General features: G+C 36.2%; 1 protein-coding gene across 1 annotated transcript in view; it reads right to left on the minus strand.

Annotated features, from left to right (window-relative positions):
• Positions 1-5,596: 5,596 nt before the first annotated feature.
• LOC127860066 (uncharacterized) overlaps positions 5,597-15,278 on the minus strand; it is a 40,853-nt gene continuing 31,171 nt past the window's right edge. The window contains exons 6-8 of the mRNA XM_052397834.1: positions 9,649-9,836; positions 9,060-9,122; positions 5,597-8,855 (exon numbers count right to left, since the gene is read on the minus strand). Coding sequence (XP_052253794.1) covers positions 7,120-8,855; positions 9,060-9,122; positions 9,649-9,836 — 1,987 coding nt within the window. The 3' untranslated portion in view covers positions 5,597-7,119. The remainder of the gene's footprint in view (positions 8,856-9,059; positions 9,123-9,648; positions 9,837-15,278) is intronic.

The raw sequence follows: 15,278 nt of genomic DNA on the forward strand, positions 1-15,278 counted from the left end.
TACATAAAACCCCGGGTCGAAACTAGGTCAGCCCGACAGGCAGCCAATCAGCGTGCACTAGGCCACTTCCGGTGATAACTTTTGTGTGTCCGAAAGGGGCCCTTAAAGGTGCATACCCACTCGCCGTAGGCTGTAAATACGTCCCCCTGACACCGACCCTAATTAAAACCCGGGCCGACAGGCAGCTGACCGGAGATCTGCCTACACTAGGTCGCTACCGGGGGAAAACTCTTGTTTGTCCGAAAGGGACACTTGATGATGCATACCCACTCGTCTTCGATACACGCATAATACGCTAAAAAAGCTGTATGTACGCCCCCCCCTGACGCCGACCCTTATTAAAAACAATAGCCGAAAATAGGTCAGCCCTACACGCAGCCGACGGGAGATATGCTTTCAATAAGTCGCTTCTGGGGGATAACTCTTGTGTGTTTGAAGGGGTTACTTAAAAGTGCATAACCACTCGCCTTGAATAAAGCGCATAATACAATAAATAGGCTGCATGAACGTCTCTCTGACGCCGACCCTAATTAAACCCCCGAGCCGAAAGAAGGTCAGTCCGACAGGCGATCGACGGGAGATCAGCGCGCATAAGGTCGATTCCGGGCGATAACTAGTTTGTAAAAAAGGGCCCTTATAGGTACATACCCACTCGTCGTCGATATATCGCATCCTACACTTAATAGGCTGTATCAACGTGTCCCTGACGCCGACCCCGGGCCGAAACTAGGTCAGCCCGACACGCAGCCGACGGGAGATATGCTTGCAATAGGTGGCTGCCGGGGGGATAACTCTAGTTTGTTCGAAGAGTGCCCTTAAAGTTGCATACCAATTCGTCGTCGATATATCGCATAATACGTCAAATAGGTTTCACGTACGTTCTTCTGACGCCGACCATAATTTAAAACCCGAGCCGAAAGTAGGTAATCACGACACGCAGCCGCCGGGAGATCAGCGTGTACTAGGTCGCTTCCTCTTGTTTTTTTGAAAGGGGCCCTTAAAGTTGCATATCGACTTGCCGTAAATATTTCGTAGACTGCGCTTTATAAGCTTGATGAACGTCCTCCTGGCGCCAACCCTAACTAAAACCCTGAGCCGAAACTAGGTCAGCCCGACAGGCAGCTGACGGTAGATCAGCGTGCGCTATGTCACTTCCTTGGGATTATTCTTGTTTGTTCGAAAGGGGCACTTGACGGTGCATACAAACTCGCTGTGCAATAATGCAAATGGCTTGCTACATAGGCTAAAACTTAATTATATGATGAATGGTTCAACCTATTCAATAAGATTGCTAAAAAGCTAAATATACTGCATAGGCTGAATAGATTTCTAAATAACCTAAATATGAAGTTTGTTTTAACCTATTTTATACACTTGTTAAAAGGCTGCTTAATAAGCTTGATGTTCTAAATAGGATGTATTTTATAATAGACATGTACTAAACTTGCTAAATTCGCTTAATAGGCGGAAAATACTGGTACATATTCTTTACGGATAATTTTTTTTCAAAATATGTACCAAACCTCCTAAAAAGGCTGAAAAGCTGCTTAATATACTAAATAGGCTAATTATCATGTATTTTCCCACCTATGTACTGAACGTGTTAAATAGGCTAAATAGGCTAAAAAGGTTGCTAAAAAGGCTAAATAGGATCATGGATGCATGATTCAACCTATGTACTAAACTTGCTAAATAGGCTAAGTTCACACACGTCTTAAACGCATTCAAATGATACATTCAAGCGAATGTAATGAATCATGAATGGTCAGCATTGAACGATTTAACCATTATTAACGTATGCATAACTTATAAACGGTGCAAAACAAATTTTAATTTTAACAACAGTGTGGGCAAAGGAAGCTGTCTCCTCTTCGCAGCACAGTTTTGTATGGCAGAAGGAAAGGTGGACCAAATGCCCACACATGTCGCACTACCCCCATTTAACGATTTTTATGTGCGGCTTCGTGTCCAGATTTGTTGGACTAAATTGTCCACATACGCAACAGTTTTCGGAATCGTCCGTGTCCGATTTGGTATCAGAGTCTTCTCTAACAATGTTGGTGTGCAATTTTTGTATGCCACTTGTTGACGGCCTCGGGCTTTTACATATCATCTGGCTTTGAGATGTGACGGCATTGGCATTTTTCTTGGCGTCGTACATCTCCACCTTTTCGATGTATGCATCACTTGTCATCAATTTCCCGCCAGGTTTTGGTTTCGCCGACATGTTCTTTTGGCATCTGCACGTGGTAGGGGTTGGTGCCTCTGTTTTTGCCCGGAGATACTCTTCAACTGCCTGCTTGTCGGCACATACTGCTTGTAACTTCTGAAGAGGTGTCGAGTCTCGGAATGACTCGCATGGCACGAACTTTTCTGAAGGCGCCGCATTCTTGTTTAGTGGGTACAACACCGGCCTTCCTGAAGGCTGACACGATGTTCCAAGGGCTAAGTGCCTTCAGGTAAGCGCTGCAAGCCATTCCAGCAACTTCATACTTCGTTACCACTTTCCCGGGATTGGCCTTCATGTACGAAGCACATTCGCTGTAGTAGAATCGTTTGAATAGACCAAACATACCGACGTCAAGCGGTTGAAGGATATGAGAAGTATGTGCTGGTAAGCAGAACATATGAATGTTTCTCTCGCGGGCCCATTTCATCATCTCCGTTGACGTGTGCGTTGTGTGTCCGTCAAGTAATAAGATCACGGGTTGACTGCCATCACCCCTATTGATATTTTTCAGGACATGATTTTCAAGGTAATCTTTGAATGTCTAGGTCGTTGACCACCCTGTTTCTGACATTGTAACTTTCACACCTGGCGTCAGGTCTTTCGCCAGATTTTCATTGGTTCTCTTCCCCGCAGTTATGAAAGATATCAACATTTGAAGATATTTATCATAATTTGTTTTAATTGAATTGATTAAATATGATCATATTTACTGCTTGTAACACTTAATTAATGAAAGCATATTCTCATGTATTTGATGTCTTTACTAATTTACTAATTGGGCTAACTGAATGTATACTGTTATATTATGTGTTTAAAAAGTTTTATTAAGTTAGAATTGAACTAATGTTGGTGATATTGTTCGTAAAATATTTTCATTTTCGTTTGTTAATCGTATTTTTATCAACCTTTAAATATTAAATATGGCGGAAGGTGATTTCCAGACGCACTGGCGCATGCGATCAGCGTTGTTGTCGCTGAGCGTGAAGATGTTACTGCCTGCGCCTTTCATGCACAGGAGCGATTATATTCGGGGGACGATGCTCTGGGGAGATTCCGGTTTCATCGAGATTAAAAATGAAGTCCGGCCTCTCTTGTAACCCGTATTCCGCCACAGCCGCCTCTAGATTGTTGATGAATTGCTCAACAACCTCTGGGGTTGAGTATTTTGCCCTGTTGGACTCCAGCGCGGATGGTTTGAGGGTAGAGATCCTTGATTCCCACCGTGTAAAGAATCCATACAGCCAGAAGTTGCTTAGTGGTTTTTCTGAATCACGCTTCCCTAGGTGGTGCGCCAATTCACCACCCAACGTCTGCATGGCTGTATTGCTTAACCCGTAGCCAAGCCTTGCGTAGTTTTCCGCATTCTCAACAAGCCCTTACTTCTTGTCATGTGTAAAAATGGTCTCCTTCATAAACGTGTTGGGACACGTCCACTAATCCTATCTCTTAATGTTGATAGGGGATGGAATATTGAAGCGCCACTCGACGAACTTTTTTTTTCATCTTTACATCATCTACTGCTTTAAGCAGAATATCGGGGTCTTAGGATCTATACCTGCCATGGTTTCTCTGAGGATTGGCCTACAACGTTTAAAAAAATCGGCGTGGCGTTAATAAGATTTTAATTGATTTTCGTGTGGATACCATAAACCCCTTTATGGGCCTCTATAATATGACAACGCCGATCTGAGTCGATAATGTACAGTAAACTGACATTGAAAAATGCGAGCGGAGGAACCCGGATTATTCGAAAACGTACATATTGGAAATATTTTACTTAAAAGGTGATTTTTAATTGATATGATGCTTGTGTACATTGTGTGTTAAATTGTAATGGTGAAAACACAACTACTTACCTTCTTTGTCCTCATTTTTTTAAATTTTATTGACACTGAAAATTATTCGAGTTGTAACTGTATCGAATTCAAACGCGTGCAGTGCACGGACGGCTTAAAAATTACGTCATAAAAAAAATTCACGAATTATTACACATTCACGAACCTACAGGAATGAAGGATAGTATGTTTTGCCTAGGAAATGACGTCACACTTGATAAGTCATAAATTGCTTAATCAAGTAAATGAAAATGATAAATACGGAAAGCTGGTTCGGTAATATGTTAAAGAAGAATGAAAAAGGACGATATATAATATAACGATAACATTCATGATGCGTCCCAATAAATTCTAAGGTCAAATATTAGAACATGTTAATCGTCACAGCGTGCGTAGAAATACACAACTTCCTGTTGACCGGAGATAGGACAATTTATTCGACCCTGCTTTATTTGGTAAATGTTTGCAACAGAGGCAGGATAAAAGTTTTGAGATCTGCTATACAACAAATTTATTTCATATTCCTTCTTTGCACATTTCATATGGCAATGGTATTTTGAACCAAAAATCAAAGTTTAAGAAATTATTACCTAAAAAGTAACATTATCAAGACTTTTCAGTAACCCACCATTAATATATGTCTTTTTTTATAACTAATTGATTACAAAGTTCACTTGCATGAAAATTGATATTGACAAAGCAAGACTTATTTAGAATATTTTGCGCTAATATGTTTGATACAGAACATACAGTGTAACGAATATACAAATATCACCACACAAGTGTTGTTTTCTCCCCAAAGACAAAAAAATCCAAATATTATGGCATATTTCTTTTGTTTTAAATAATAATACAAAATAACGGCATTACGATTGTACAAACTGAGTATAGATTTATCATCATGTACCATTGATTGAAAAATATTTACATTTTTATTTTCAACGCACACATTTCAAGTGCAAACTTCAATTTCTATGGCATCCATGTTTGTACAAATGAGTATGACCTTTTTAATGCAATATTATTGTTTTTTGTTTTGTTTTATTTACAACAATTTATTATTTAGAATAGTTAAACATAATTATAACAGAAACAAAAAACGTTGATAAATAAAGTTTGGCTGTCGATGTAAATGAATCCGGGACCTCTCGATATAAAAATATATGCTTTATCTCGACACCTTAGGGAATTTTGATAGCATACTTGTGCGTATGGGAACCAGAATCGTGTCTTTTATTTTGGTCACATTATCTCAGTTTAACGTACTTACTCAGAAGCCGTTTGGAATAAGGCAATTTAACACGAAGTTCACTACAGATTAAAAACCTCAAAAGTAATAAGAGTTATCCAAAATACGTTTTAATTGGAAAGCACACATAGAGCCTACCGGTAAAGGCAAACATTTATTTTGTCCCCTTCCATTATACACAAATGATCAAAGCAGTTTAGAACATGACACGGTGTTTTAATTGACTTACTTTTATATAAAAAGTCAAACAAACACTCAAAACGAAACAAACATAGCCTCCTATACGGCTTTAAGTTTATTTCAATTTTCAACATATGATGCATACATTGTGAAACTTTCGACCAAGAAAAAACTTCAAATTAACAATGAAGATTAGATGTGTATTTGTCAAAAAACACATTTATAACTAGATAATTGCTTTTTTAACTGTTAAAATAGTATATGTTATTTCATTGTTAATTCCAATATAATCTTGAGCATATTTTACAACAAGAGCTCGTGCAGGGACCTATATAAACAAAACAGCCATGTATAGGTCCCTGAATCATGGCATCATATTGACATGCTCATACTAATGCAATATTGTGATACTTTTGATTAAGAAAAAACATTTAACGATAAAGACTAGCTATTTATAACTAAAAATTCAATCAGTCAAAATTATACAAGTGAATACAGGTAAAATTGTCAGGGTACATTTTCAAAAAAATACTAGACAAAACTATGACATCTTCATCAATATCATATTGCTCCAGAACCTTTGCCAAAACAAAGGTTGTTTGACAGATACGTTCTGGCTCAATAAAATGAGTCGGGATGTTTACTTCATTTCCAAATTTATCTAATAAAATTTCATTAAGCTCTTCTCCAAAGACATCAACAAGTAAAACTGAGTCTAAATCCTTATTAACTTCATCGAACCAATAGTGCCCCTTGACAAAAGGCACATAGAATGCAAACAGCCAAGGTCGCACATAAAAAGAAGCAGGGAAAACTACCAAATTAACTATGTAATCGACAGCCAACTCAGCCTTGCAAGACTGGCAAATAATAACAAATAAAACATAATTAAATCAAATAAAACGAGATCTCATGGAATCATATTGACAAGTTCATACTAATGCAATATTGTGATACTTTTGACTCGGAAAAACATTTAACGATAAAGACAAGATATTTACAACTAGAATTTGAAACAGTCAAAATTATACAAGTAAATACAGATAAAATGGTACATTTTCATTAAAGGTTTTGACAAAGCAGGACTGGCAAATATAACAGAATGAAATCAAATATTAAGAAAAACTATTAAAACACATAATAAATGTAGTATTCATTCATACTAAGTGAAATATAAAACAAATAAAAAAAATGTAAGCCATGTCCGACTTTTATGCAAATAAGAATCAAAACAGCAATATCAAAACTACCTTTGGTCGGAAGATAATATTATTTATTTTTAATATTCAATATTTATACTAACACACAAATTATGGCTGGTTTGAAAGTTTGGTTACATAATAATGACACATACTTGTTAATTGCAACTGAGTATATATAATTTAATGAGATCGTACATATCCATTTATTTTAACTCTTCTGTTAAAGTTTATGCATTTTTTAAAGATTATATTGGAAAACAGTCACATACCAATCGCATCATATGAACAATAACACACTTTTAACATTCTTGTACAAGCCTAATAACAAAATTTATGCTGATAATAATTAAGAAAGGTTGGCAATATTTTGACACTGACTTAGTTGCCGGTGTACGTCCATAACACACATGTTTTGTTTTTGTTTTATTGCATATTCATTTCTCGCAGCTTTGAGCAAATCAGATTCATTCTATTGATATCCTCCTGTAATTTGCTTATATCCTTTCGGATGCTAGCTAGTTCCATCATTTTTTTATTTGTTCGTTTTCTCACATCCGCACAAAGTTCTCTGATTTTATCAGCAGTAGTTATATCTGAGTCACAAACATTTGATGTGCGCTTTGCTAGCTGAATGATCACGTAATCCAGTGCTTCCAATTCTACTTTGGCTATGACAGCTTCATCAATGTCACATTGCTCCAGAACCTTTGCCAAAGCAAAGGTTGTTTGACAGATACGTTCTGGCTCAATAAAGTGCATCGGGATGTTTACTTTTTTTTCAAATGTATCTAATAACAATCCGTTAAGCTCTTCTCCAAAGACATCAACAAGTAAAACTGAGTCTAAATCCTTATTAACTGCATCGAACCAATAGTGTCCCGTGACAAAAGCCACATAGAATGCAAACAGCCAATGTCGTACATTGCAAGCAGCAGGGACAACTACCAGGTTAACTATGTAATTGACAGCCAACTCAGCCTTGCAAACATGATTCAATTCCTCTACAGCTTCAGTGCATCGTTCGTATGCCAGTGAAAACCTTTCACGTTCCACAAGCTCTTGTATGCCGGCTACAGCTGTTGGTATTAAGCATTCTTCGAGAACTCTTTCAGTATCGCTCGATTGCATGCTTTCTACCAGTCGATGGAACATGGCGGCAAATGCTCTCGACCATCTTTCCTCAAAGTCCGTTGCTGGAGTACTGAACGCATTACATAGACATACAAATGTGTGTTTTTGTGCAATAAGCAGTCGTTGCTTAACTAGAATTCGTTCGTCAGGTGAGAGCTTATTTGGCATCAGATTCAACGTGCTATCAAAAAAGTTGGGGAAACATGCATCATTTATGTTGGATATGAATCGACCAAGCAATGACCGAAGACAGAGCGTAGGATCTGACTTCCATACATTAGCCGATGTTTTTTGACATTGATAATAGAACGCGTGTTTTACACAAACGTACGGTAAGTACTGACTGACTTGTGTTTCGTCCAAAAGGATTTTCGTAATCTTGAAACAATCTTTCTGATAATCTGTAAAAGCCTTCGCGAGGAGAATATCTTCTGCCAATCTAAAATCGTATTTCCATGCATATTTAGAACATTCGGGCTCAGGGACCACGAGGAATCCAGCCCCAGTTAATAAATCATATATTGCCCTGTTAGGTGGCCAACCGTACCGGCGGCTTCTTTCGAGCCATCGTTCGGTACTTGGCATTTTTGTTTGGAATGCAATCCATCGAGGAGGCTCCATCATGTCAGATGGGATTTTTAAATGATGAAGAAATTGTTCTTGGTTAAGACATCTCATCCAGTTTTCAGGCTTTTCAGGTACAAGGTTTATGGTATTGCCATCCTCTTGTCTAACAGCTTTTAGTTGATTCCTCTTGTGCACTTTACTAGATGTGAAATCATCAACCACAACTGTATCAAGTGGGATAATAAACAGATCCTTTTTAAAAGAACGTGTTTCCTGATTGGATCCTAAAATCCCGACGTAAAGAGCATCGGAGTGGTCTTTACAAAGAGTATATGACCGGTAAAAGTTCGTTACTGGTATTCCGTGAATTTGTTGTTGAACAAGAGGCTGAATAATCTGCTGTTTTAGGCAATACATCATTGCGAAGGACAAATACATGTCTGGGACATCGCCACCAACTCCTATTTAAGATAAAAGAATATACAATAATATAGCTTAATCCAGCATTATCTTACATCAATATATGAACGTTTAGTACACATGACAATAAATGCATGTATGTTTCCACTAAATGATTTGTTTGCACGCACTTTAAATGAGTATACAATAACAATGAAAATGAAAATCACGTTTAAACATATTTAGAACTGCTTGGCTGCACGAACCTGCGACACCTGGGTCTGAATTGCGTCCAGAAATAACACACGAGTCAGAACGTCCTCCTAAAACTATATGCATCAACATTGGAAAAAATTATTAATGTATGGCATTTTGTAGAGATTATTATTCCAAATATTCTTATACATTTCTACAAACCACACGATATTGTTTATAACGTAAGATGTTTTACTATTTGGCTTAACATATAACATCGCGTATTTGCTCAAAGAGTACACTTGTAGGTATTTATTTACCAGCAATATATTTGCTATTCGTCCAAATATGAACTTTAAAAAGGTCGCCTGGCTTAGTGGATCTGGTGTCCGCCTAGCGACGGGGAGGTCACGGGTTTGATCCCAACTTTGGGGGCGTTCTTTAGATCTTCCCAATAGACACCAAGTACTGGTTCTAGGCCCAGGATATGGATTCGAGAACTTTTGAAATAAGCCTTAGGCTTTCTATACAATCGAGCTAAAATAAAAAAGGTTTAAACTAAATAATGAACTCATTTCCCACCATTATTTGTATCATTGGATATATCCGCATCTCATTATGAAAAAAAGCCAAAACGAACACATTTTTCAATCCACTTACCTTTAAGAAGATCTTCCTTCCAAGTATGAGGTCGGAGACTTATGTAATGAGCACCGTAAATGTGGCCCAAGTACAATGTAGAATTTTGCTTATGCTTGCATGCAATAATATCCGGATGCGGTCTCATCATCCCATTTTCATCGCAACCGTAGATTTTGACAGTGGTCTTCAAGAAACATGCCAAGCCACTGAATAACAAACACAAATCAGGGTTATTAAAAAAACAACATTTACTAAACTTTCAATTAATTTTCATTGGTTAAGCCTTCCTTATCGCAACACCTGCAAATATTTCAATCACATTTCCATTAGCAATAACAAAAGCGATTATTTTAGCAACAGTGACATATCACATTCCGATGCGATGTATTGTTAAAGAACAACATATCGATATCAAACTATCAGCATTTAAGTATAGACTTTTATACTGAATCACAATGTGGTCCCCCCATTCTCCGTCTTTATTCATCTTCTGAAAGTAGTCTTCTAAATCTCCTTCGATGAAGTTCCTAATGTCTGTGTTGTCATCCTGAAATATTCGCACATATTTTTAAAATATATGACAAATAGTCACTTTTATACAAAAAATCCATCCGTAGTAAAATCTTACCATTAAAACATCTCTCTGGAATTAATTTACCATTTATTAAACGTTTAGATCAATTTTACAAATCTAACAATAAGTGTTTCACACCAATTTTAAACCTATGTAAATAGTGTTTACTTATTACTATGCGGTTTATTTTCCAAAATAAAATGGCTAAATGTGGCAAGAACAAAATGCACACATTTCACCATTCCCGGCTTTCTACTCCCAAGAAATATAGTTACATATGATGTCTTATCCTCCTATTTTACGACCAAGTACCATCTTTCGCGCGTCAATCCAAACAGATCGGGCCAGACGAAAAGAAAACTCACCAGTTGTGGATTCTGCCTAAGATAATTCACTGCAGCTGTGCGCAGTGAACGTGGTGTATACTCGTACACTCCTCGAATCCTCAACTGGTCGACCATCGCTGAGAACAAACAGTTGCCATCCGAGCTGACATTCCTCATAGTGAATCCAAGGCGGGAAAACATTGCATCAAACGAATGTGTTTTGTTTCCATCAAGGGTCTTTTTCAATATCTTGTTTTCTGGGTTGCCTAAATCGTTTACGTCGCATTGAGCCTCGGATTGTACTAAACAGATTGTTTTCGTTAGTGCATGTATATTATTATTTATTTACACGTTTTAGTCATAATTAAACGAATATCAAATGTCTAATAAAAATCGTTACGACTATCGCACTCACTAATGCCAACAATACAATACAATGCAATAACAACAATAAAGAACAAAAAAACATCAACCAACAACAACAACACCAACAACGTTTAATGATTGTAGTAGTAGTAGTAGAAGCAGTAGAAGTAGTAGTAGTAGTAGTAATAGCAGCAGCAGCAGTAATAATAATAATAATAATAATAATAATAATAATAAATAATCATAATTATAAAAATTATAATTATAAAATTTGACGTACTACTTTAATGTACATTCTTTGTAAGAATTTATTTATGATTGAACACATATTGAATTTGGTTGTCAAGCTCATTTTTGTGTGTGGGGGAACTAAGAAGCTTCATTATTATAGCACGACCATAATTAAAGAAAGAAAAAAGGAAGATGTGGTAGACTTTGCAATGCAATGGTTGTTCTCGCGAAACGGCTTGTAAGAAAGTAACGTTTATGTTATGCACTTACCACAATGGTTTGTTTCCCGCAGCCTGTTTGCTGCTTCGGTTTTTCGTATTGTCGCATAGTTTTTGTTGATTCGTGCAACCGGCGTCTCTAAAAAACGCACTGGATATTTACTATTGTTTTCACCGTTTTGGGTGTCACATATTCGTATTGTTATTACAATTATTAAAAGTACCTAAGTTTCTGTATTGTTGTTTTTACATGTTGTTATAAACGATTAAGGTAATTATTCCCCCGAAACTTGCCACTTTACCAGAGTTAAATTACCCAAGCTATTCAAGTTACTCAGGCTTGCGTGAAATTATTGATCTGCCATTCACTGATATTTTCCGCTTATTTACCACACAGCATCAAATAAAGTGGCACCACATCATATTCCTCTAACAAGAATAAATATTTCAACTAAAATGAACGTATTATATTTTCTTTAAGTGTCATAAACTATTGCGAATAGGTCTTTTGTTAAGATTAAAAAAAAAGTATTTTTGTTTACCCCCTTGTTTGTTCACTTCGTCCATTGCACAGAATGGTTGTTCTGATGTACTGTTGCAATAACATCCATATGCTGCTTCACTTTATACTAGTCAATTTCTGTAAACAAGTTTCCAATTCTTTGTTACATATGTTCGTATAAATACAAAGAAAGCTCGTCTTAAGTTGTTCAAGTTTAAATAAACCAGAATAATGGATATTCTAACCTTTGCGATCTTATAGTATCGGTTAAATATAAATAGAATAAACGATCTTCTGTTTACCATTGAATACAAAAATCTATTTTTACCACCTGTTGATTTTTTTCGAATTCTTATCTATTTTAAATATGGGTTTTCACATTTTAGTTTTGTTTGAAAATTTGATTTAAAGTGAACGTCGGTAATTTGTTAGCGAGGTTGCCAGTGTTATATTGAACAAAAACGCATCAATAAAACTATACATAAAGTGCATGTTATTTTACATAAATTCGTCACACATCAAAAAGTAAAATATTTAATAACGGAAACTGTTAAGAGGGTCTTTCTCCACTCGAAATTGGCATACTGCCATTAACACGAATTCTATACAACGGACGTACTTTCGATTTGAGTATTACAATAAAAAGTTATTTTCACTTTCAATGCCTTCAAAATACCTTCAAAAACACACTTACTTAAATAATGATTAAAAGTATTGTGTATACTACAACCAAATTTGTTTCAGTATATAACTGAATTGATAATAAACCACTTTCGATTTGACAACCACGGATGACAAATTTTCATCTAAAGATTTTTTTTAATGTTTTACTCAATTCTTATAAATTTAATTCTCATTAAACGTTAGAGAACCATTTGCAAACCTTAATCTAAAACAAAACTCATTAAAGCTATATAGTTTAAAACACTTTACTTACTTGTATATCTGGTGAGCCATCAGCAGCTTCAAGTAAATCGAAACTACAAAACTAAGACTTAGGAGGAAATTAAAACCACTCCCGACTAGAAACCCACGTATTATACATGTTCTCTACACACACCAGCGCCGTAGCCACGCTGAGGCACACCGAGGCAGTTGCCTCGGCTTAAATTTGCAGAGCAATATTGAGATTACAAGGAAAAAAAGGAAAATTTATATCAAAGAATAATATCTATATAAGAAATTGAGGCAATTTAATGAATTTAAGGCACTATGATATTCACAAATATTATTATTGAGTCCAATTGGTTCATGTTGAGGCAGATAATTATTCATTTTAATAACTTCAATTGAGGCCAAATGGCTCAGAAAAAAGATAAGGAAAATCCGTTTATTAAACAAAGCGTCGCACTGTACACTTCGATGTTACAATCATTGTGGACATCGGAACGTACCGAGCGAGAATCGGGTGTTTTACGGCCAGAGTCTGGGTCTATTTTGGACCTAGACACACTTCGGGTGGTTGGCGTTTTCGCCTTTATTGGAATTCTCCTCTTTATGGCCGGCGTCGAGTTTAATCCGGGATCGTTTCAGGTGGTAAGAATCTTTGTTTACATTAGAATTTTCAAATTATGATATCCCGCGTATTAAACTTTTTTGATATAAAGAAGTTCAAGTATTTTCTTTTTAATAGTCAATGAAGTTGATGATAGAACGTTGATGATAGAACTGTCAACTGACAGAAAATGATGACGCAGTGCTAAAGCAAAATGTTACACAAGAAAATTTAAAAATATGGCCAAAAACTTTATTGATTTAAGTTAAATATCTGTACTCCTCATGATAAACAATATGCCCCTGTGACGCAATCAGTACGGCGTCAAACTCTGGATCCTTTGCTCACTATTATACTGTCACTGCGTTGGTTCGAATCCCAGAAGGTCCGTGTTTAAGTAAATTCCATCAATGATCCTTTTTATATGTGTTTATGATTGAAAACGCTTTTGATTTAATGCATTTAAATATTTCTTTTAAGAGCCCTATTGTGCTTTCAAGCTCTAAACGGAAATACAAATCGTCCACGAATTTTTTCACGGTGAACTTGTCTGAACTACAACAGCAAGTTTGCGGAAGCTGATTTGATTTTAACTTAAGAAATAATAGTTTTTATTGGTTCTTGTACATGTGAGCGGAGTTTTAGCGCATTGCGAAGGCTTAAAACGTGGACACGTTCTACCATAAAAGAGGAACGGCTTAATGGCATCGCTTTAATGTTTGTGCATACACACATTCCAGTTGATCGAAAACAAATTCTTCAAATGTGGGATTCGACTGGAGACAGTAGAGTTGAATTAGCGTTCAATAAGATTGATATTTAAAAGTTGAAGAATAATAAAACAAGTTCATGAAACATTATTCGCTAGATAGATCTCTTTCTTCATATTATAAGGTAGATCTTTTTTATTTTAGTATTTCAATAATAAATATATTAAGCACATTATATTATCCATATACATACTATGGCTTGTATGAGAGAGCTGCGTCTCAATTTTTTATTTTTTTCTATCTGACTTCAAATGAAGTATATGACTATTTTTCTAAAGTTAAGTTTGTTACATCATTGTCACTTCAAACACGGCTTATGGTACCAGAATATAAAATTGACAATGAACGTGTAGCAGATTTTTGTGTGAACTATTTTGATACTAAACGGTAATATGTAGCGTCCACGATTCCGATAATTTAGGTATAAAATGTAGTTTTTTTAAATGCCTTTAAAACGCACCAGAGACGTTCTAGGTAAAAAAACAATCCAGAGGTGGCATGCCCTGGACCCCCCTAGAAGGACGTTAAAGACTGCCTCGGCTTAAATTTGGGTCTGGCTACGGCACTGCACACATGTTTTATTCTATACATGTGAATAAAACCGTCATAACACGTTGGCATAAACATTTGCAAACTGATATCTAACACAATACTCACTAAAGCTATAGAGTATTAAACGCATTTCTTACCCTGATATTTGATTAAAGTCGATGAGCTTTACGTGTATCGAAACTACAAAGCTTAGAATACATTGAACTATAACCGTGTAATACTTTTCTGGTGTGTGTGCTGTGCCGAAATTTCGAAAGGACAGCTTTTCTTTAAATAATGTTTAAAACGTTTTATTTGTCGTCGTGGATCGTTTATTAAGCGTCGATTACGATTTCTGATACGCAGGACTTATGATAACATCGTGAAACGTTGTCTATGATAGGCTATATATAAAAATGTATTGTCCGAACCGCCCAATAAATTTCAAAGTAATTTACCACAGATTTTCCTTTGCTGATTAAATAAGCTTGATTCGTTGAGAACTTGGCCAGCATTAGCGGGGCAGTATTCTTTAAAAATTGTATTAAACACATAAACAAGTTTATGTTATGGAATTCGAAATAATTTGACCTTAACATTTCTAGGGCAGCCTTTCCGAATTGTTTTCAAATAGT

The sequence above is a fragment of the Dreissena polymorpha genome, chromosome 15, assembly GCF_020536995.1.
Source record: "Dreissena polymorpha isolate Duluth1 chromosome 15, UMN_Dpol_1.0, whole genome shotgun sequence".
Taxonomy (NCBI): Eukaryota; Metazoa; Mollusca; class Bivalvia; order Myida; family Dreissenidae; genus Dreissena; species Dreissena polymorpha.